Source organism: Schistocerca americana, chromosome X (genome assembly GCF_021461395.2).
Source record: "Schistocerca americana isolate TAMUIC-IGC-003095 chromosome X, iqSchAmer2.1, whole genome shotgun sequence".
NCBI lineage: Eukaryota > Metazoa > Arthropoda > Insecta > Orthoptera > Acrididae > Schistocerca > Schistocerca americana.
Genome location: NC_060130.1, coordinates 765,474,529 through 765,496,916, shown reverse-complemented (window position 1 = coordinate 765,496,916; position 22,388 = coordinate 765,474,529). Strand labels below are relative to the sequence as shown.

General features: G+C 35.1%; 1 protein-coding gene across 5 annotated transcripts in view; it reads right to left on the bottom strand.

The window, feature by feature from the left end:
- Positions 1-4,411: 4,411 nt before the first annotated feature.
- LOC124556772 (LIM domain and actin-binding protein 1) overlaps positions 4,412-22,388 on the bottom strand; it is a 222,180-nt gene continuing 204,203 nt past the window's right edge. For all 5 annotated transcript variants that reach the window (XM_047130782.1, XM_047130783.1, XM_047130784.1 and 2 more), the window contains 3 exons: positions 19,471-19,628; positions 13,791-14,024; positions 4,412-6,518 (listed from right to left, as the gene is read on the bottom strand). In XM_047130782.1, coding sequence (XP_046986738.1) covers positions 6,516-6,518; positions 13,791-14,024; positions 19,471-19,628 — 395 coding nt within the window. In that variant the 3' untranslated portion in view covers positions 4,412-6,515. The remainder of the gene's footprint in view (positions 6,519-13,790; positions 14,025-19,470; positions 19,629-22,388) is intronic.

Here is a 22,388-nt window from a genome sequence, read left to right as displayed (position 1 = left end):
TAGTTTTCAGAGAAGGCATTTAGTAATGTTTCACAGGATGTGTTGTCATGCCCATCACTACCAAAACTGTAATAACCCCAATTAATTGTTGGATGATTAAAGTCACATCTGATGGTTACAGTATGACTGGGGATCTTATGTAAAGGTGAATTCAGGGTTTATCTAAAGTTTTCAGTTTCATCAGGGATTGAGTCTGCAGATTGACAGAATGATACAATTACAGTTTTATGCCCACCCCTGATACTAAGTCAATCTCACATGCAGCTTCAATTTAGATCTCAGTTTCTTGTCTAATGTGACAGATACACCACATCTATTTACCAGTGCCCTACCCTTTCAATATACACTTAAATTTTCCACAAAAATCTTACTGCTGTCAACTTCAAGTTTTACTCAGCTTTCTGTATCTAATATGTGAGCGCCACTGCTTTTTAGGAGCACTTCAAATTCTGGCAATTTGTTGCAAATGACTCAGCATTTAACCACTAGGATTTTAATACTCTTGCCTGTGTAGGGTATTTCTTTGGATCTTTCACTGATTCTTCTGGGTCTCCTACAACTATAGTTACCTGTACTAGGTGGAGAGTTGCCTAATCTAAAAACCCTTGTGTACACCCCACACACAGTCAGCTACCTGTATAGCAGCCTCTGATGTGTGGTGCATGTCTGACCCCGTGTGATATAAACCTCCTGCAACCCATTACTTTGCAGCGTGTTGTCTGCAGAGCAGTGTAGTTGGCCAAAGCATTTCATCTGAGAATACAGACATGGCAAGGCAGACATTTTTCTTACTATGACACTGCTTTAATGTAACTGACAGTATACTTCCATTAGCAATAGAAGACTCAGAATGCTGGGTTTTTATTTCACCCAAACTTCACCTGACAATTCACTAGCTTCTTTAAACATCACTTTAGGGGATATGCAAAATGAAGGCACTAGTGCAGCATTTCATTTACTGGCCAAATGTTGATGTCACCATAGAGCATACCTTCCAGAACTGAAAGGCCTGCATCCATAAACAGGCACCTCTGGCACAGTGTTTCAACCCCTGGCCCCATCCCAAGCATCAGTTTCACAAAAAGGGAGCAATATGGTTGCCAATTGTTGATACATTCTGTGGTGTCACCGCAAGACACCACACTTGCTAGGTAGTAGCTTTTAAATCGGCCGCGGTCCGGTAGTATACGTCGGACCCGCGTGTCGCCACTGTCAGTGATCGCAGACCGAGCGCCACCACACGGCAGGTCTAGAGAGACATACTAGCACTCGCCCCAGTTGTACAGCCGACTTTGCTAGTGATGCTACACTGACGAAGACTCTCTCATTTGCCGAGAAGATAGTTAGCATAGCCTTCAGCTAAGTCAATTGCTACGACCTAGCAAGGCGCCGTATTCAATTGATATTTATTATATGAAGCATGTATCATCAAGAGCGATGTTCTACAATTATGGATTAAAGTTAAGTATTCCAGAAGCTACGTACTTTTCTTTATAGCATTCATTACGTATCCTGTTTCAGACCTCACGCCAGCCTGCGTGAGTTTAAGCGCATGCCTTTCGGCTTCCTCTCATTGTGTCTAGGCAGTCTTGTCTAGACACAACACATTCTGTCATTTCCAATGCTTGACAGTGCTCTGTCCACCATACTTGTAACAGAAGAGGCACCTACTACAGTAATTTTTCACAATGGCTATGCACAATAGCCGGCCGGAGTGGCCGAGCAGTTCTAGGCGCTTCAGTCAGCCGCTACGGTCACAGGTTTGAATCTTGCCTCGGGCATGGATGTGTGTGATGTCCTTAGGTTAGTTGGGTTTAAGTAGTTCTAAGTTCTAGGGAACTGATGACCGCAGATGTTAAGCCCATAGTGCTCAGAGCCATTTGAACCATTTATGCACAATATGATTAGTCTGAAGTTGACATAGTCTGTTGTGCTCTTTATCCTAGTGGTTTGAAAAGTATTTAGTGACTAGACTACTTCTAAGCTATTTCTTGTACACATTAATGCACTCTCCTTCAGTGCATTCACTCTGTAGTGGGATACAGCCTTTCAGTGGTAGTTGTCATTAATTGAAAATGTACAAGTCTTAAATCAGAGCTATTTTCTGCTGCATCAGAGTCTACAGTTACATGTTTCATTCTCATGTAAGGGGTTCACAACAATTAGGCTTCACTTTTAGACATTCTGTCTTGAAAATATTGTTTCTATTTTACATCACTACATGAGCATGAGTATGACTCTTTTACTGACCGCCACAGACAGCTTCCGAAATGCAGGCTGAAATGTTAAAGTATATTTACAACGGATAACTTGCTGCTATAACTGTTACATAGCAGATTGTGACATGACTTTGTCATATTCTGTTTTTTCAATGATGCAATAATACAATGAAAAAAAGGGGACATTACATCATTTCCCTCTGACACTATATTAAAAGCTGCTTCTGAAAAATAATCACTTGTCTTAGTTTGTGCACAATGTTGTTAAATTCAGTTGGAAAACAAATTCTTAGCACTGTGACTCGATTTACATACACCAGGATGCTATGTCATATCCTTTTTAATAAAGTTTGAGGAAAAATGAAATGATCGTATGGCATTATTGGCCAGGATGCACCATGCGGGGAAGTTCGGTCGCCATATTGAAAGGGCTTTTTAGTTGACGTCGCTTCGGCGACTTGCGAGAACGCTACCGTAAGATCACGAGCTGCGGACAAGTTTGAGGAATTTCCCTATCAGCAATTCTCATGAGGCTTTTACAGGACGTAAGGACAATGTGTAATATACATCTCAGTCACAAAATAGCTTGAATGATAAAAAAGGCTGTAACCATTAGAGTTTTTATGCCTCCATAAAGGTATTTACCCTAACAAGGTTAGAGAGCTCTTAGTAAAATGTCCCTATTTTGATATGTATTGTTGTTGAGTATGATTTTATCTGAGAAGATATCTGAACTCTTCAACTGAAATTTAGTTTAAGCTAGACCAAACAATTTACAGTTGGAGAATCGGTTTTACTGTATATTTTCTCTGTTTCATTATCTTTAGCCACTTTCTAAATTTGGAGTTTTTATACACTTTATTACACTATACAATGCAGTACCCACAACAACAAATTTAAAAAACTGAATAAGCCTTATCCACATATCTGCTCCATCTCCAGTGATTAATGAAAAAGTAATTCAAAATTAAAATTGGAGTTGCAAAAGATTCTCACTGGACAACTGCTCATATAAGTTAATGCACAGTTTGCTTGATTGTGAATCAAGGCTGTGAGCTACTTCTAGATTGAATCTGTGTGAGATTAATCACAACTGATCTGCTACCAACCTAAGCACAGTTTAAGAACAATGCTCAGTTTGGCAGTTTTAAATACTTGTCTACACAAATGCCTAGCTGATCTATTTTTACATATGAAGCAATGTTTACATAATTCACAGACCCAGCTGTTAGTGGCTCTAAGGTTCATGTCCAGACACCCATGGATGACAAAGGAGCTGAAACTGAGGGTATAAAAAAAAAGCGCAGAAATGCTGAACTTCATTTTCAAATGTTCATTTCCAATGAAAATATATTAGTACAGCCCCATTTTAATTCTCACAACGTTGCAAAGACAAGTGATATTACGATCAGTGGCATTAAGAAACAGCACGAGGTGCTAAAATTGAACAGAGCTCCAGGGTACAATGGAATCCCTATCTGATTTTATACAGAATTTCCTGCTCAATTAGCCCCTCCTTTCACCATATCATGATGTAGGGATTATCAGTGGCATTAAGAAACAGCACGAGGTGCTAAAATTGAACAGAGCTCCAGGGTACAATGGAATCCCTATCTGATTTTATACAGAATTTCCTGCTCAATTAGCCCCTCCTTTCACCATATCATGATGTAGGGTCCTCTAACAAACTATGCCCAATAGATGCAAGGAAGCCCAGGCCAATTCTTTCTGCAAGAAAGGTAGCAGAAGTGATCCACAAAACTACTGTCTGATATGTTTGTCATCCATGTTGTTGCCCTGAAAGGGTTGGAACACATGTCATACAGACACTTAAAATGGTATGCATGATAAAAATCTGTGGAAATAGCATGTTTGAAACACATCAAGACTATTATCTCAACATAGATAGGTTTTACACCATGTCCTTCCATGGACCTTACTTCTCATCTCAGTCCCAGGACACTCTCGTGGTGTTTGTACCATTATTTAATTGATACTCTCTATACAGTATGCAAAATAAATTTAGCAGACAGTTAAAAATGACATTTTACTGTAAATGGTATTGTCAGTAAACGGAGAACTTAAAACTGAATACTGACAATTCTGTACTGTCATTAATACACAGACTAATGTGCATAAACATATAAAGAGGACTGATTCACAGTACAGAGGGCTAATAGGCTACACAGTAATATGCTTCAACATTTGTTTAATTAATAATTAATAATACAAACGTATCATATATTGACATCAGTATACCAAAATGAAAAACATCTGAAAACTACACAACTACATAAATGAAAATCAGTATAACAGATTTTAGTATTTATGCACATTAAACTTTAAGATCAAAAAAATATAAACAGATGGGAAGACTGTTCATATGCTCAGAATATGTGCTCCTAGAAAATGCACATAGTCACTTCCACAACTGATACTCACAATGATACTAATTATGTTTCAAAGAACATGAGCTCTGTACATCAGTACAAATCACTTTTAATTGTGATGGTATCGTGAATGTTCCAATGAAATTCTAAAGCTATTCATAAAGCATACAGCACCAAATTTGTTTAGAGGTCTTGGAAAAATTCTTTTATGAAATGAAAAATCATTGAAATTCACAGAATCTCGGTCTTCTAAAATTGAAGATACTATAGTTACCTATCTTATGCATGCCTTTAAAAACTGGCAAAAAGAGACGGAAAATAATATGTTGACACTTTGCACAACTTTTGGCATTTTAATATCAGCACCATACATACGAGTGAATTCAGAACAGGAAGTGCTATTCCTGTAACTGATGTGAGGAACTACAAGAAAATAAGATCATGAATATTCACTTGGTTTAGTTGTGTGAATTACATAAACAATTCACTGAAATTAGAAGAAAAAATCTAGATATATTGACATATAGTACACAATTTGTCTGGATGCCTTTGTCCCCCACCATCGTCTCTCCTGACCATCCATCTGCCACCTCCATTCCTCATAATCTTTCCTCCATCTTTCCATTTCAGAGACAGAATATTAGTTTCTACAGCTCTTGATTGAAGGAGCAATAAATAGCAACATGTGGGATTTAGAAACACACTGTGTGTTTGTGTTATTTCAATGAATTGCTGCACAATGCAGTGTGTTCAAGCTACCCACTAGCATCAAATGATGATGATTTACAATAATTTCTAAAATCATAAAAATGTGATATAATGAACAAAATGTGATATAATGACAGTGTATAAAACTATGCAAATTTTTTTGTATTCAAACATATTTAAACATTTATAAAACAAAACTTCATGGAACCTTAGGTTCATAAGACACTACTAATAACTACAGCAGTATTGTAAGGAATAACAATTTCTCAATGAGACAACACAGTTTAAAAATTGCAGGTATCAGCTACACCTGATATTATCAAATATTCAAATTCATTGTTGCAAATGACAACACTTTTTTTAAATGTACATCTCAAAACTAGTTAACAAATTATATCCAACAAAGCAATAAAGTCTATGATATACATACGTGAGAGATCTTGTGACTTTATCCACAATCACCTCAAAAAAACTATGAAAATATTGGAGTAACAAAAAATTTATGCTAATTAAACAAAATGCCAAGAAATACATTTGTAATAATCCATATGTATACATTATTACCAGTTTCAGTGCAATAAAAATTGTATATCAGTATGCAATATATGAAGAAAATTTATAGCTGTCAAAAATTTAGCTATGTTAGAGAATTAAAAAGGAATAATTACTGTACACAAGTCAGTTTGAATAGCACAGCAGTTTCATTTCATGACATGGCACAATTTTGCTACTGTATATTACCATTAAATGCTTTTTAGAACGTTTGGTAGTTTGGTACACAATATTTCTGAAAGTAGAAAAAATTATTAACAAAAAGGTAGTTTAAGCAGTTTAAACAGCCGTAATAATACAGTAGCAGCACCAATATTAGTAACATCTACATTTAACTACAGTGAGACAGGAGAGACAATGCTATTTAGTTAAGTAATTCCATTAGTTAACATATTAAATTGAAAGTAAGAGAAACATTACATGGCTACACAAATATGTTTTCAACAAAAGCCACTGAAAAGTTATAAACATAGAAATTAAATACCTTACAAAGGTTTCAATTTATTAATGACACTTAATATTAATTTAACATTTTTTGGGCAATTACATCAAGTAGTATGAAAATTTATTCCTTATACAATATTTGCAGTCTGTGCAGAGAGGTTCAATGAGAGAATTTGCACCTTCTATTTCATCAGTCACATTTTCACTGTAAAAGAAAAAGCAAATGTCAGCAAATGTGTGTAATGTATTCAGCTTATAATTACTTCTAGTAAATATAAAGGACCAAAATTAATCACACAGAATGCAAAATCAGAGCAACTTAATAAAAATTTGTGCAAATACATACAGGATACAAAAAGACAAAGTGCATACAAAACTTTAATATTAATTAAGCAAGAAAGATGTGCAATGATATGAAAAAAAGCAGAGCTCAGTGGCTATTCCTTTTACATTAGGCCTACCTCAGTTCTTGGTTTGCAAATTTCTATTAGTGCTGCAGTAAACAATGTTCCTGGTAAAATAAGCTTTCATTTTTACACCACACTGACAAGTATTCATATGTATGCATAAAAAAGTATTTTGTGCTAAATAAATAGTGAGGAACTGAATACTATCACTGAAAATGCAGTGGCTTTCTTTGAGGCAGTGGCTTTTTTGAGTGCATAGTAAGAGTATGTCTGCAGTGTTTTTTAAATATAAAAAAGCAACAGCAAACATCTTTGATTAATATTTCATAGACAAATTAACATTAGCAACATTGGCTAGTAAAACACACAAAAGCATTTTATGTTATATAGAATGATGGAAACAGACTTGGGAATGGGATGGAAGAAACATGCTGTGAGAAACAGATGAAGGGAAACAGGACAGGTAAAAACAGGAACTGCATTAAGGACAGTAGATAATGATTTTTCTTATATAAAATTCCAATAAACCATTTGCTTTAATTTCATTTGATTTGATCTTTACTTCATCCTGAAGATTACATTCTGTACAAAGAATGCTGCTGTAATAAAGGACAGATCAAACAATAAAAACATGATGAATATATTTTCTAAATAAGAACTTTTACAATTTGGTATTTCTTTAGTCACATTTCATGTGCATTTGGGTGAACGTTAAGTGTCAACATACTTATTGATACAGAGAATACAATCTTATAAAATATCTTCATTTACATGACATTTTTTACAAATAAAGGTTATATAAAGTTAAATGGACTTTCTAACAATAACTGAGGTGTATGGTGCAAGACGAATGTTATAGGTTCTTGTTGGAATACGAGAAGGATTTTAAACCCCTGTATCATGTTAACAGGAAGCTTGTTATAAACTTTTATCCAAAAAGTATAACCATCTACTGTACTTGTTATAAGTGTTTATCCAAAAATTATAACCATCTACTGTACTTGTCTGAAAGTGCAGTGCTTTTGTGTAAATTTGGCTACTCTCTTGTATCATAGTTGTGAAGGACACAGTCTTCTTGTGAAAAGTTTCCTTTATTGCCTAACAATCAGTATATTGATCTGTAAGTCTAAAAATATACCAAAAGTCTTGAAAAACAATTATTATTATTATTATTATTATTATTATTAATTCTGTGGTACAATTTCACTGCTCATTGTATAGTTTACAACTTTTTTTTCAGTTCCTGTAGCAATTGTCCTGAATATCATACCACTGATGGATATAACATGTGAACAATATTAGTTCCCTAACAGTATACCAGTATTGAAAATGGGCTGACTGTTAGTTTTTGAGCAGTTGACCATTAATAGCTATTTTAAGAGATTTCAGATTATTATTTACTGTCTGAAACTACCTTCAGATTTCTTTTTGTTAGACTTAAAGTTAAACTAATTATATGGATTATTTGTATGCTTGTTTATTCATTCATTTTCATTAATTAATTAATTAATTCTGTTTTGTAGATCTCATCAAAACAGCTTCTGAGATATGGGGTGGTTCGAGGTATGCATTAACAAAAGACAGTCAAATAAAGAAACTTAAACTTCACACTGTGTTAACAATAAACTATCACTAAAATTGACTTCTATTATTATCAGCGAATCTGCAAGATGTACGGTTATCTACTTTACACAATATTCTTACTGGTCACTTCTACAGAATAAATACTTTATTTACTGTAGTGCATAACCCCAGATGATAATTACATAAGGCAATGGGGTGAAAATGTGTAAAGACACCCTTGTCTTTCGAGTAACACAATGAGAGGTATTTCCAGAAGTATAACTTGCTGAAGTGAGTTTCTTGATTAGTTGACTTCCTTAAATCACTGGAAGAACATATTTTCAAGATAATAACAGCAGTCACAGTACCAAACCTTGTAAGATCCCACATGTTATATTCCCATATTTTGAGGTTAGTTTTGAGGTAACATGCTGCAGTGCATGCATGCTCACTGCCCATCTGCTTCATTAGATGACATGGATCGGCTGTGAGCAAAGTGAACCAAAGCAGTGGTATCTCTCTCCACCATGCATTGCCTTGAGGTAGCTCTGGGGTTATTCCAGAGAGAAGCATGCAATGGAAAGAGTTCCATGACCACCACTTCCACAACAATGTCAAAGAACTGACATGTCTGCCCGAGCAAGTTGGTGATGTAGTGAGTGTCTTTTGTGCTGTGTGGATATAAAGACAGGACTTGCCATGAGGTGCAGTGATGGTATCCTGGACATGTACAGTTGCAGAGAGGGTGATGTTGGCGAGTCTGTATTGCATGCTTTAGCTAAACAATTTTTGCAGACATCCTGAGTGCTAGTGGCAGAGCGTAAGAATTTTGTTCACACAGACCAATTTTAGATTAACATTTGTCACACCTTCCCTGGCCCTCACAAGATCAGTAGGCTACTTCTGCATCACAGGATTTTCAGTAATAATTGTATCACAGTGGATAGTGTACCGCATGTTGAATGGTTGCAGTAGCCTACCACGTGCGTACCCACAACTTTTCTTTTCTTGTATTTGCTAGGTATGGAACAGCTGTGTACACTTTTAAATGTTTATGATTTATTATTGCCATTTGCTAAAACCTTCATTCCTGTGAGGCTGCCGTGTGCTATGGGAACTATTTCCATTGTGTCCATTTTTATCGCTATGTAATTTTACTGTGTTAATGTCCCATGTTAATTTTTATGTAATTGTGTCCTGTTCCAAGAGAGGAAGTGAATATCAAGGGTACTTTCCATGTCCTGTTTGCTTTATTTTTTCACTAATGCCCCTATGTACTAGTGTACCATAGGACCATGTGTGCAAGGTTAGGGAGAAAGAAATTTCTCACAGTTTCATTCCTGTCACTCAGCATGACAATTTCACTCTTGCACCTTACAACTGGAACAATAATAAATGAAAAATTCTGTAGTTGGCCCCTTTATCAACTCAGTTCTTTCATCAGCAAACAGTACCTTTTATTTATTGGCAGTGACATTTCATTAGTGTCAACCAAGAAAAATCACTAGTAAAAGTACCTGACAGACACTGTACTTAACAGTTTCCAATTCAGCACGTATTTTAAAAGTATATCTGTTAAGATTGTTTCATGTTTTATTAGGAAGGTTCTAATCAAGCAACTGGTATGTATTTGATGCCTTAATGTGGAAAATTATAAAACAATGTGTTATGATCCTTACAGGCAAAAGTCTTCGCAAAGTTACAAATATCCACAATGAATATCTTCTGCAGTTTAGTTCATGTAACATTTCATTAGTGAGGTTGAATATAGCTCTCCCTCACTGAGGACAACTATTTATCACATTCATGCTACAAAGGGGTTAGTAATATTTTTGTTTAATGTAGTCACACATCTTGTCATACAGTTATCTCCCATATACCTTAGAAACAACGAGCAGCAGAAATATATACAATAATATGTCACATACCTATCTACTTTTGTTGTTAAACTTGATTAAGCATGTTTCACTCTGTCAGTAAATATCTAGTTTCTATTGACTCAAGGTCATACAAAGTGAAAGGGAATGGAGGGAATTTGTCACCCCCTCCTCCTCCTCTAGGGGGAAAAAAAATCTTCAGAATTCAAACTTTATATCCTGCCCCTCCAGACAGACAGTGTCATTATTATTAAGTGTACTCAGAGTTGTCATAAAATCTCAAAACTATTTTCACATTTAGTGTGAAAATGTGAAAATTAACCTGAGATGCAGCCCCCCCCCCCCCCCCCCAAATGACTTGCTGAGTACTGACACAGACGGCAGAACTTTTGACTGACTGTGTAACATCTGATCTGAAAACTTCTAATTTTGTTAGGAGTTGCACCATCATGGAATACTGCATTTAGTGTGTGTTGTGTATGATGACATAGCCATGAAACTGCAGTGGGACATTTGTTAACACTGTTTCCTATTTTATCAAGAATCAAGAATTTTATTCACCATAGATTATTTTGCCATGGTATCGGCTCCATCATACAAGATATAGTAGTACATACATAATAATAAAATAAACTAATATCAGTACATTATAGTATACATTTTAAGCATGGCAGTGTACCAAATTACACTGGGACAGTTTCCAAAAGTTAATGCAATAAGCTATACTATAATATAATACAATATAGTATAGTATAGTATACCTTGTACATAGTGTATTGTGTGTTGTATGCACTATGTAATTACACATGACTTAACCACAACACACAATAATATGTTTAACTACAGAAAACTTTTGAATGCTAATATCCTCCTCAGGCATCTCAAAGAAGTTACAGTGAGGAAACATTCCATTTAATTCCAAAGTAATAAGGGTCATATTCATATGAGGTGTCCATTCTAGAGTATCTTGTAGACAACTCTTTATACAGTTTGGCATACCGATAACTTCCTGAAGATAATTGTGTAAAAGGTGAGCAAGTTGCCCTATTTTTCACTGAGAAAGTGTATTATAAAACTGACTCATTCCACATCACAGTGAGATGGTGTAGTTGTGATCCAGGGAACATGCAAATGACTAAACAGAACCAAACTCAGTTGGATTTATACGAGCAGCAGGTAGTGAAAGCATATTCAGGGTGTTTACAGAAAAATGTCCCATATTCTTACTGAAGATAATAATGGACAAAACTAGAAAAAAGTCCTGTAAACACATGTTCTGAAATAAATTCAAGTTGAGATATGTGTCATTTTACTTTACTGCTCATAGCATCATGTAGTTTATGAAGACATTAACAAATGCTGTTTATCACCAATTTCTGCACAACAAATTACACGTTCTGTTGGAGAATGTTGCCCTTGAAGAATGGCAATAGGTATGGTTTATGCTTAAAGGAACACCATCCCATTTTCTGTCAGATACTAAAGCACCTAACATAAAAATTTACTAACCAGTGGATGGATTGGAGATATAGTAGCATGGCCTCCCCATTCAGCTGACCTAGATTGGTTATATTTCTGACTACAGGAATATTTGATGTCTTTGATGTATTTCACACTCATTGAAAAGTTGTACACATTGTAGCAGCACATGAACTGTCCATGCGACCATACCTGATGGCAGCCAGATGTGTTCACATGAAATACTGATTCCCTGAGGAGAAGGGTTGACCAAAGTGTAAGAATGAGTGGTAAGCACATTGAGCACCTCCTGTAATTTCAACTGACAAATGCTTATTATAGGACTGAATTGCCCATATCTCATTTTGGGACATTTGTTTAGCAGACTTTTTAATAGATTAGATCAATAATGAATCAAACTGAGGAGAATAATTTATGCCACAACTTGACTATAAAAAGGAACTGGTTGATAGGACACATCCTGAGCCATCACAGATTCATCAGTTTGGTATGGGAGAGCAGTATGATGGCTAAAATTGTGTAGAGAACCATGGCTTGATCACAGAAAGCAGATTCAGGTGGATGTGGGTTGCAGTAGTTATGCAGAGATAAAGAGACTTTCACAGGAGAACTACCTTGGAGAGCTGTATGAAACCAATCTTTGGACTGAAAACCACCACAATAACAACAACATCTCCCAAAATAACAACTAAAACCACTATGATAACCTCTACGTATAAATGCATAGCACTAGAGGAAGCTATATACAAAAACTGAAATTGTTGTCAAAGAGCATGTGTCCATAGGTGCATGATCTTGTGATTACAATCATATTTCATGCATGATATGTAAATAAAGCTTCTTTTAAATAGTGCAAAATTCAGGATGGAATAATGACAATATTATGAAAGTGTTAGTTAAAGACATCCCTGTACAAGAATATTTACAACCAGTATAGCATGTTCCACTAAATACAAGTGGCAGTCATTCAGTATTAACTATTACCTTGAAAAGATAGTTATATAATTAATTTTTTGTTTATTTGCAGATACATGACTGCAGTTCTAGTAACACTAAAATCGCTACACTACTAGAGGAGCCAAAAAAAGGTGGAGTCCTCTGATGAAGTGGAGTACTGTGCAGTAATTCAGTTTTGGCAGCAGCAGAAATGCTGCAGTTGTGTCAGGCCAATCCAGATGATTTTTTTTACCTGTCTGGATTGATCTGACACAACTGACACATTTCCTCTGCTGCTAAAACTGAATTACCACATTACACTCAACTTTATCAATAGTCTGAATCATTTTGTTTTGGCTGCTCCAGTGGGGTGCTTTTGTACTGTGGATCAGGGATTTCAAGTATCAAGAAATGCCGACATGTTCTCACTAACAAACAAAACATTAATTACATAACTTTATTTTTTTTTTTGCTGTTATAAACTTTACGGGTAGCCCTCATAGTACTTAGGCTAAGCTAGGGATGTAATGTAATGAAAGATGATTTCTGTGCATTTATTTTATTTATTGAATTATCTCACTAATGTATGCTACAAGAAAATTTAATTTGTGTTTTGAGTATAACTTGTTACAAAGGAATGAGAATAGATGAAGAAGATTACTTAGCTGAGTCTGATTCTGATCAGCTGTGCAGCAGTTGGATAAAGATTGCTGTTACAAATATGAATTTACTAAGAAATTAATTTGAAAAGTAATGCATAAACATTCCACACATTCTGTGATACCTCTAAGTTTGTGTGTGTGTGTGTGTGTGTGTGTGTGTGTGTGTGTGTGTGTGTATCAGAAGAAGACTAGTGCACAACTGATCTCTTCAAAGTTCAAGTTTATTGTGTTCCCATCGCACGGTGCACAGCAGTTTTTTGTGTCTTGTGGATTTTTCCTATATAATATAGTAACAGAATGTGTTAGACTAATAACTGTTTTACCATTAAGGCAGGAGGAGAACACATACTGTTACCATTAACAGGTGGCATATAAAACACACAAATTTATTTTCATACTTTGTGTACAAACAGATATATTTGCATAGAGGTATTACATGTTGAGACGGCAAAACAGAAGTTTTCCAACAACAGGTATATACTATCACAATTCAGCAGTGAATTCAACCAATGAATAGCTACAGGCAGTAACATCAGAGGTAACTGAAACTTACCACAAATCTATTAACTTTTGGCCTGCTTCGTTCCCTAGGTTGTTCAGTCTCATGTTTCAGGGATTCAAATTTTGCTCTCAATACTTTAGCTGATTCAATACTTGGTTGGTCTGTATCTTCATTTTTTAGATCAGCCAAATATGAGTTGCTGTTGGAACTGTTCAGTTTGTTTTCTTTTTCCTCCCAGCGCTCAAACTTTGCACGTAATGTCTTGGCCCTTGCAGCATTTCTTGCCTGAAAAAAGAGGTATATTGCTTTGAATGACTAAAAAATAGAGATATTTTGTCCTCAATTCCTCATAAACAAACACATGTCCTTTCCTCCAGATTGAACAGAATACTGTATTATATCAACTGTTATAGTTAGAAATTGTACAAGAAATAAGTACTGTAACATGGTGACATGCAATTTCTTGTTTCTGTTATAAATTATGCAATGATAAATCATTTTTAATTATTTTAATAAATAGTTATATTTTAACTTCTATACAGAATTAGGACACTTAAATGTTTTAATAGTTTGAATCTACAGGAGCATAAAGAAGGTAACAACTGAATTTTTCTTAGCTAAATTCCAGTGCCAGCTCAAAAACATCTACATAGAGAAAGGATAAAAGATTGTAACAGAAGCTAACTTCAATGTCAAGCTATGATACAATAAAAATCCTTGATTTATCAAAAATAAACATTACTTCAAATTAAATATCTCCTGAGAAATTAGAGTAAATACCCATTCAGCAAACAATATGGCAAATAATTTAACAAATCACATGATTGATGATCATCACAAGCTATGCTGAAGTTAAGGAATCAAAGATAACTCAGCAGTATCCAATGAACTGCCAAAACAGGCAAGGAAGTTCAAGTCAGAAAAGCCACAGGGAAATCAGTTTTTATTCAGTAAAATGTGATCATACTTAGTAATCAGCTGAATGACAGTGGATGGCTTTTTGACTGCTGTATTTTGTATAGCTGAAACTACACAGGAAATTAAAATACAACAAAAATAAGGATTTAATTAAGTAAGTTCTTTTTTTATTTAGCAAATTATGGGGGGGGGGGGGGGGGGGCAAATTAACAAACAAAAAGTTAATTTTAGGGTATAAAATATGACAATGGCAGTGTTGTTTGTCATCAAATTAAAATTTGCTACACAATTTCCATTCATGAAACTTTGATGATAAAAAACTATTGTAAATCCAAAAATATCACAATGCATCAATAAATTGTCCACAGACATAATCATAGAAAATGTTGATGTAGCAAGTTAACAGAGCAAAGAAAATGGTGATGTTTAACTTGATCAATGACTTAGCAGTCTCACAGAATTAAAACGAAAATTTTAACAAAAGATATTAAATAAGCTATGTTATATACAACAAATCTTAGGGTAGGTTGGCATCTCCACCAATGTACTTACAGCACTTTAAAACTTAGTAGTAAACTAACTCAAATAATCATCCACACTGAAAGAGTGTAGAAGTGAAAAATCTATCCAGGTAACTGTAAGCCAGGAGAAAAATTTTATTGGAAAATATGTTGTTCTAAATATACATTTTGGATTCCAACTGGGGAAAGCAAGAAACAGATTTGTCAAAAAGGACAGCACACCATCTAACTGAAGATTAAGAGTAGTAGAAATACACCATAAGAAATGAAGAAAATGCTTCTCTTGTGCCAGCTGGAGTTGTATGCGAATGAAGATCTACAAAAATTAAGCACAATGGCATAACACACTCAAAATTTAGTTACGTCCAGTAAGGACATGCCGCAGGAGAAGTATTAGTACTGAATGGAAAAATTTGTGGACAATGAAAGGTGTAACTTAACATTAGCTTTATTTAATAGCTGTCTGTAAGAAGAAGAAGAACTGCAAGAGGATTGTAAAACAGAAACAGAAGTTTAGAGGACAAAATATAAAAGATATACTGAGCATAAGTATCTGCAACTTTTCTAAGATAAAGTTTGATTACTACGAATAAGCGCTTTACACTGAAACCTGGCCAATGAACTACTGAAAATTGTTTTAATTATGTAGATACAAAACATAAAAGAAATAAAATGCTATATTTTATTAATACACTGTATATTTTTACGTTCACCAAAAACCTGCTCACAAAATTTGTTTACAAAAGAGTACATTTTTAAATATGGCTGTTACTCAGCAACCATGAATTATACAGCCAACCAGCTGTGCATAACTGGTGCACACATTAGGTCGGTTTTGACACTTACTAGGGGTGTCTTCATCAGAATGAAATTTTGATAAATCTTATAAAATATACATAAAAAATATGTATGACAAGAAACACATTAACCAAAATGACAATTTCATGATGTACGAAGGGTACTTATGTAAAATTACATTGCTAAAAAGCAGTGGTCAGAATTTAGAGCAGCTATGCTCAAGTCTACAGCAAAATAAAATGTTCTAGCCATTGTCACATGTTCCCTGCTGGGAAAAACATCAGGCTGATCTGCCCAGTGGATTACATTGCTGCCACAAAAACAATACAAGTTGCACAGCCTATCAGTAGCAGACAGTGAAATGCGCCCATACTGAAAAACATGACAGTTAATTTTAAAAACAAAATATAATGAAATAGAGCTTAATGTCTTTTTGAAAATACACAGTAGTGAAGCAGGTTAAGTACAACAGAGACATCTGTTAGGCCTTACAGAAATTACTATTACGTAAAGGACAGAATGATACAGAAAAAAATTTACAAACAGATGTAAAAAAAAAAAAAAGAAAAAAGAAGAAGAAGAAGAAATAGGTAACTTTCGCAGCACGTATTTATGAGATTCAAAGAAAACAATGTTTTGGAACCAGAATCAGGGAAAAATATAGCAAAAAAAAGAGAAATAAAAATTCCACAAGCAATGGATTGAAATCCTGGAAAAAATTTTGTTTTGTAGTTGTAACTGTTTCTTGTGGATGAGACCATCATTCTTAAAAATATGCTGGAAGATCTCCAGCTCTTTGAGTACATCAAGCCTATGACCTTTCTTTCTTCTCAATGTAAAATGGAAATTTCTTAAAAGCATTTCAGTTTGTGTCCAGAAATTAGCAGATGATCAGCAAAAGTGGAATTGTGTACATTAGTGCCTCTTTTTCCCAACACATGTTCCTTGTACCTGACACTAAAAGATCTTTCAGTTGGTAGTATATAATAAACAGTGATTTTATACATTCTTGAAATGTGTATCAGAGCAATTGTGGCCTTGAGACAGAATGAGATTTTTTGCAAGTTCTTGTTTGTGGAAAAGACAACTCTGAATCCATATGTTTTAATCAGAAGATGGCAATTTTATATGAAATATGGCCTGAAAATCAAATCCACAAATCATTTTTATACTTGTTACTGTCAGGAACAACAATGCTGCCTACAGTGGTCACTTTAGCATCAGTTTTAACTTTGAAGATCTTTTCAAGTAATGTGGGATCATAGCCATTATTAACTGCAATAGCTTTTATTATGTTCATCTCTTCATTAAGCTTGTCAGGTGACAAAGGTACAGAGACTGCACGATGAATGGAAGAATGCTTTCTTATGGGAATGAGGATGCGCTGAACTAGCGGGCACTGTTTGATCTGTGTTAGTGGCTTTTGAAAAAGTACCAAAAGAAAATCTATCGTTGTCAACAGCTATAATGAGGTCCAAGTAATTAAGCTGATGGGCATTCTAATTCACAAGGGAAGCTGATTCTTTCATGAAAACTATTAAAAATTTCAAATAAATGCTGTATTCCTTCCCAGGAACCATTGTTTATGATCAACATGTCATCTACATACTCAGCATAAGATAAAACACTAACACTAGCAGCTGAAAAAACACTGAAGAGTTTCTTTTCCAAAAAATTAATGAAAATATTGGCCAAGATGCTTGCCAGTAGGTTACCCATTGCAGTTATTTGTTTGAAATTTTTAATAGTCTTCATGAAAAAGTCAGTTTCAATTATGAATTAGAAAATAATTACTGTCAGCTTAATTACTTGGACCTAAGTATTGCTGTTGACAATGACAGACTGTCTTTCGGTATTTTCCAAAAAGCCACTAATACAGATCAAACTGTGCCTGCTAGTTCAGTGCATCCTCATTCCCATAAGAGAGTATTCTTCCATTCAGCCATTCATCATGCAGTCTCTGTACCTTTGCCACCTGACAAGCTTAATGAAGAGATGAACATAATAAAAACTATTGTAATTAATAATGGCTATGATCTCACATTACTAGAAATGATCTTCAAAGTTAAAACTGGCACTAGAGTGACCACTGTAGACAGCAGCGCTATGCCTGATAGTAACAAGTACAAAAATGTTTTCTCATTTCCATTTTTAGGCCCTGTTTTGTATAAAATGGTTCATCTTGCGATTAAAAAATATGGATTAAGAGTTGTCTTTTCCATGAACAATAACTTGCAAAAAAATCTCATTCACAATCTCAAGACCACAGTTGCTCCAATACACAATTCAGGAGTGTACAAAATCACCTGTGATATGTGTCCTGTTTATTATATAGGACAAACTGGAAGGTCTTTTGTCTCAGGTACAAGGAACATTTGTTGGGAAAGAGAGGCACTAATGTACACAATTCCACTTTTGCTGATCATCTGCTAATTTTTGGACACAAACTGAAATGTGTTTAAGAAATTTCCATTTTACATAGAGAAAAGAAAGGTCATATAGGCTTGATGTACTCATAGGGCTGGAGATTTTCAAGCATATTTCTGAGAACAATGGTCTCATCTTCAACAAACAGTTACAACTACAAAACTAAACTTTTTTCAACGGTTTCAATCCACTGCTCGTGAAATTTTTATTTCTCTATTTTTTACTATATTTTTCCCTGCCTATGGTTTGAAAACATCATTTTCTTTGAATCTCATATATATGTGCTTGTAAAGTTACCTCCATGCAAATATTTTTTGGATTGCAAAGCTGTCTGTAAATTTTTTTCTATATCATTCTGTCCTTTATGTAATAGTAATTTCTGTAAAGCCTAACAGAGGTCTCTGTTATACTTAACCTGCTTGACTACTGTGTATTTTCAAAAAGACATTAAGCTCTCTTTCTTTCTATTTTGTTTTTAAAATTAACTGTCATTTTTTTCAGTATGGGCACATTTCACTGTCTGCACTTGATAGGCTGTACAACTTGTATTGTTTTTGTGTCAGCAATGAAATCCATTGGGCTGAACAGCCAGATGTTTTTCCCAGCAGGGCACATGTGACAAAGGCTAGAACATTTTATTTTGCTGTTGACTTGAGCATAGCTGCTCTAAACTCTGACCACTGCTTTTTAGCAAAGTAATTTTACATAAGTAACATTTGTACATCATGAAAAATTGTCATTTTGGTTAATACCTAATTTTTTATGTATTATTTTATAGGATTTATCAAAATTCCATTCTGATGAAGACACCCCTAGTACGTGTCAAAACCTAGGTCAATGTACCTACCAGTTATTTATAACTAGTTGGCTGTATAATCCTATGCTGAAATTACAGAAGATTTTTCTCCAGATGCCAAAGTTGTTACAAAAGAAGGAAAGCCAGCTATGTCCTAATTTGTTAGTCATTATACTGCAAATTTCTCCATTACAGAAGTTTTGTTTCACTGACCTATTATACGTAGGTTTTATGAAGTACTGATTACAGAGAAATGTGCAAAATCTATTACCTGGATTAAAATTTCATCTTCTGTTTTATTTGTGTTTGTTTCTTGTTCATCAGTCTCTGACTCTTCTTCATCATCTTCATCCTCTGACTCTTCTGGTGAGGTTTCAGAGTCTCGCGTGTAGTCAGGTGGTGGTGTAAATCTTTTCAGTGGCTTTGGTCCTTATTGGCAAACAAATTAGTCATTTATGTTATGGAATTACTTTCTTCATGGAAATTATGGGTGTTGTAGAATTGCTCTTGATGCAACTGATAACTCACACACATTAATTGAAAACCAATTCTATATGTTGTATCAACTATCATTAAATTGCTGTGTGTTATTCTTATTTACTTATAATAAAACAAATTTAGTAAAATTATTAAAAGATCATTACTTAAAGATACTTCTGCATTTTAAGCTATGTCAGAAAGCTGTGATGAAGAAGAAGATGATGATACAGGTTTCAGATTATTCATTGGCAGAGTTATTAGCACCTTGTCAGAATATAGTTGGTTGGGTCGATTTGGGGAGGAGACCATACTGCGAGGTCATCAGTCTCATCAGATTAGGGAAGGATGGGGAAGGACGTGCCCTTTCAAAGGAACCATCCCAGCATTTGCCTGAAGGGATTTAGGGAAATCACAGAAAACCTAAATCAGGATGGTCGGGCACGGGATTGAAGCGTCGTCCTCCCAAATGAGAGTGCAGTGTGCTAACCACTGCACCACCTCACTCAGTGCAGAGTATTAATTAAATGCTTAGTGAGTATTAAGTCTTTCCTCATAAGCAATCTTCTTGGGGAAATGGACCATAAACACATATTAGAGACTTCAAAGAGTGTATGGCAATGGAGACACAGACAGTGGTTGATTATCAGTGTATTAAAATGAACAATAAAGAACCATCAATGGGAGCTACACATTTACACTTAAGTTCATGACCTTTCCTCATGTTTAAATAAAATTATAATATAGTCAGTACATAAAATAAAAACTAAAATTAGAATTAGGCACAAAAGTACTAAAAGTTATTCAATACATGTGGCTGGCTGACCACTCCTAAAAACAAGGATACAGCCAGCCACAGTAGGAACAAGTAAGAGTGTAACATTTCTATCATGGATGTTTAAAGTGCTTAAATAAAATCCTCAGTCTCAGTATTAAAACGTACATTAAAAAAGAAACTGACACATGGTAAAAATTGTGAAACTGTGATTTGAATAACAGCAGCTGGTCTGATTACTGACTAAATAATCATGAATCGTCCACTTTGAGATAATTAAAGTAACCTACCTAATAGTTTGAACAGGAGGTCCAACAGTACACAAAACCTTGAAATGTTTCCCACACTCATCTCATCGATATTTAAAATGATGGAAAAATTGTTATCAATAACAACTGCTGCCCTCTTCTTAGAATATAAAATGCAATAGGATGTGACACATTTAAATTGCTACACCACAAACACTGTACTCTGCTGGTGGGTCCTCCTGTTAGAATCAGAGGAGTTTCTTGTGTGTCAGAGGACAGTGCTATACTCTCAGTCATGTTAAAGCCACTTATTTACATGTCTGAAATTGGAACAATGTTCACCTATGCAAAACTGTAGGGTTATCACCTTAATTTTTTAATTTTGTACTTTCAGCCACATGGTCTCCAGCTGATAAACAATTTTCTTCCTCAACAATAAGGTGATAGGACCAAGTGCAGAACATGGGGTACTGCATTACTTTCCTTATGTGCAACCCTTCCTGTCTTGTCAGCTTGCTCATTTCCCAAAATTCCCAGATGACTTGGTACCCAGCAAAATGATACTTCCTTCCATTGATGTTGTAGTGTACCTAGTGTATGCTGTGTGTTCTGGGCCAGTTTATCTGCTGGGTAGATTTGCTGAATGGTCCAGAGGGCACTTAAGGATCAGAGCAATTACTTCATTGATTACACCTCACCTTTTCCAGTCTTTTTAGGATACGCATAGAGTTTTTTCATTAAATTTGCCTGGAAGTCTATTCCTCATGACCCTATCAGTTGACAGTACAGCTCTGCTTAGCTTCATCAATGTAATAACTGTAAAATTTCAGTGTCCATCGAAAATTTATAAAAGACTTATTTAAAAATAAAATTTAGTTTACAAGATTTCTTGTACTTTGTCATATTTAAATCAGCCTTGGCTTCCCTGGTAACCAGGAAAGACACTTGTTCCAACCCTGTGTTAGAACACTCATTTCTGCCCCACCAAACTCTACAAGCTCCTTGTTTGTTCTGATCCCAAACTGTCTTGTTGCTCTTATATAGTTTACTCACATTTGTTTTGCTGATAGTCAGACAAGAAGGTTAAATGTCACAAACTAAGGGAGTGGGCACATGTTAGATTCATGTTGTGCCATTAGGAACTTTCATTGGATGGTTATTGACAGTTCCCCAACCTCAGCACAGACGTTGGGTATAGGCCTTGTTGTGAAGGCCCCTGCCACCAAACTAATGCACTCATTGTGAACCAACTCCAGTGTCTTTAAATAGGATGATCACATAGAACAATATATAGTGAAGTCATAGTTCAGCTGTGACTAAATGGAGTCTCTATAAAATTACTAAAGGGGGTATTTGTCTGTCCCTCAGTATCAGTCACTAAGGCATTTAAGATGTTTAGAGCTGACAGAGTTCTTGCTTTTCTTGTTTTGAGATACTTCAGGTGTGGCAACCATGTGAGTTTCTCATTGAAGACAAGGAACAGGGACTGATTCTTTACAATTAAGAGTAGTGCCCTCAGCCATTGTTCAGGTTGATTAAAAACATGATGTACATCATTAAAATTCACACACACACACACACACACACACACACACACACACACACACACACACACACACACATTTATCTAGGGAAAAGTCAGAAGTCTGTGCTTTTAACACATAATTCTAGTCTTCTTAACGTTAATCA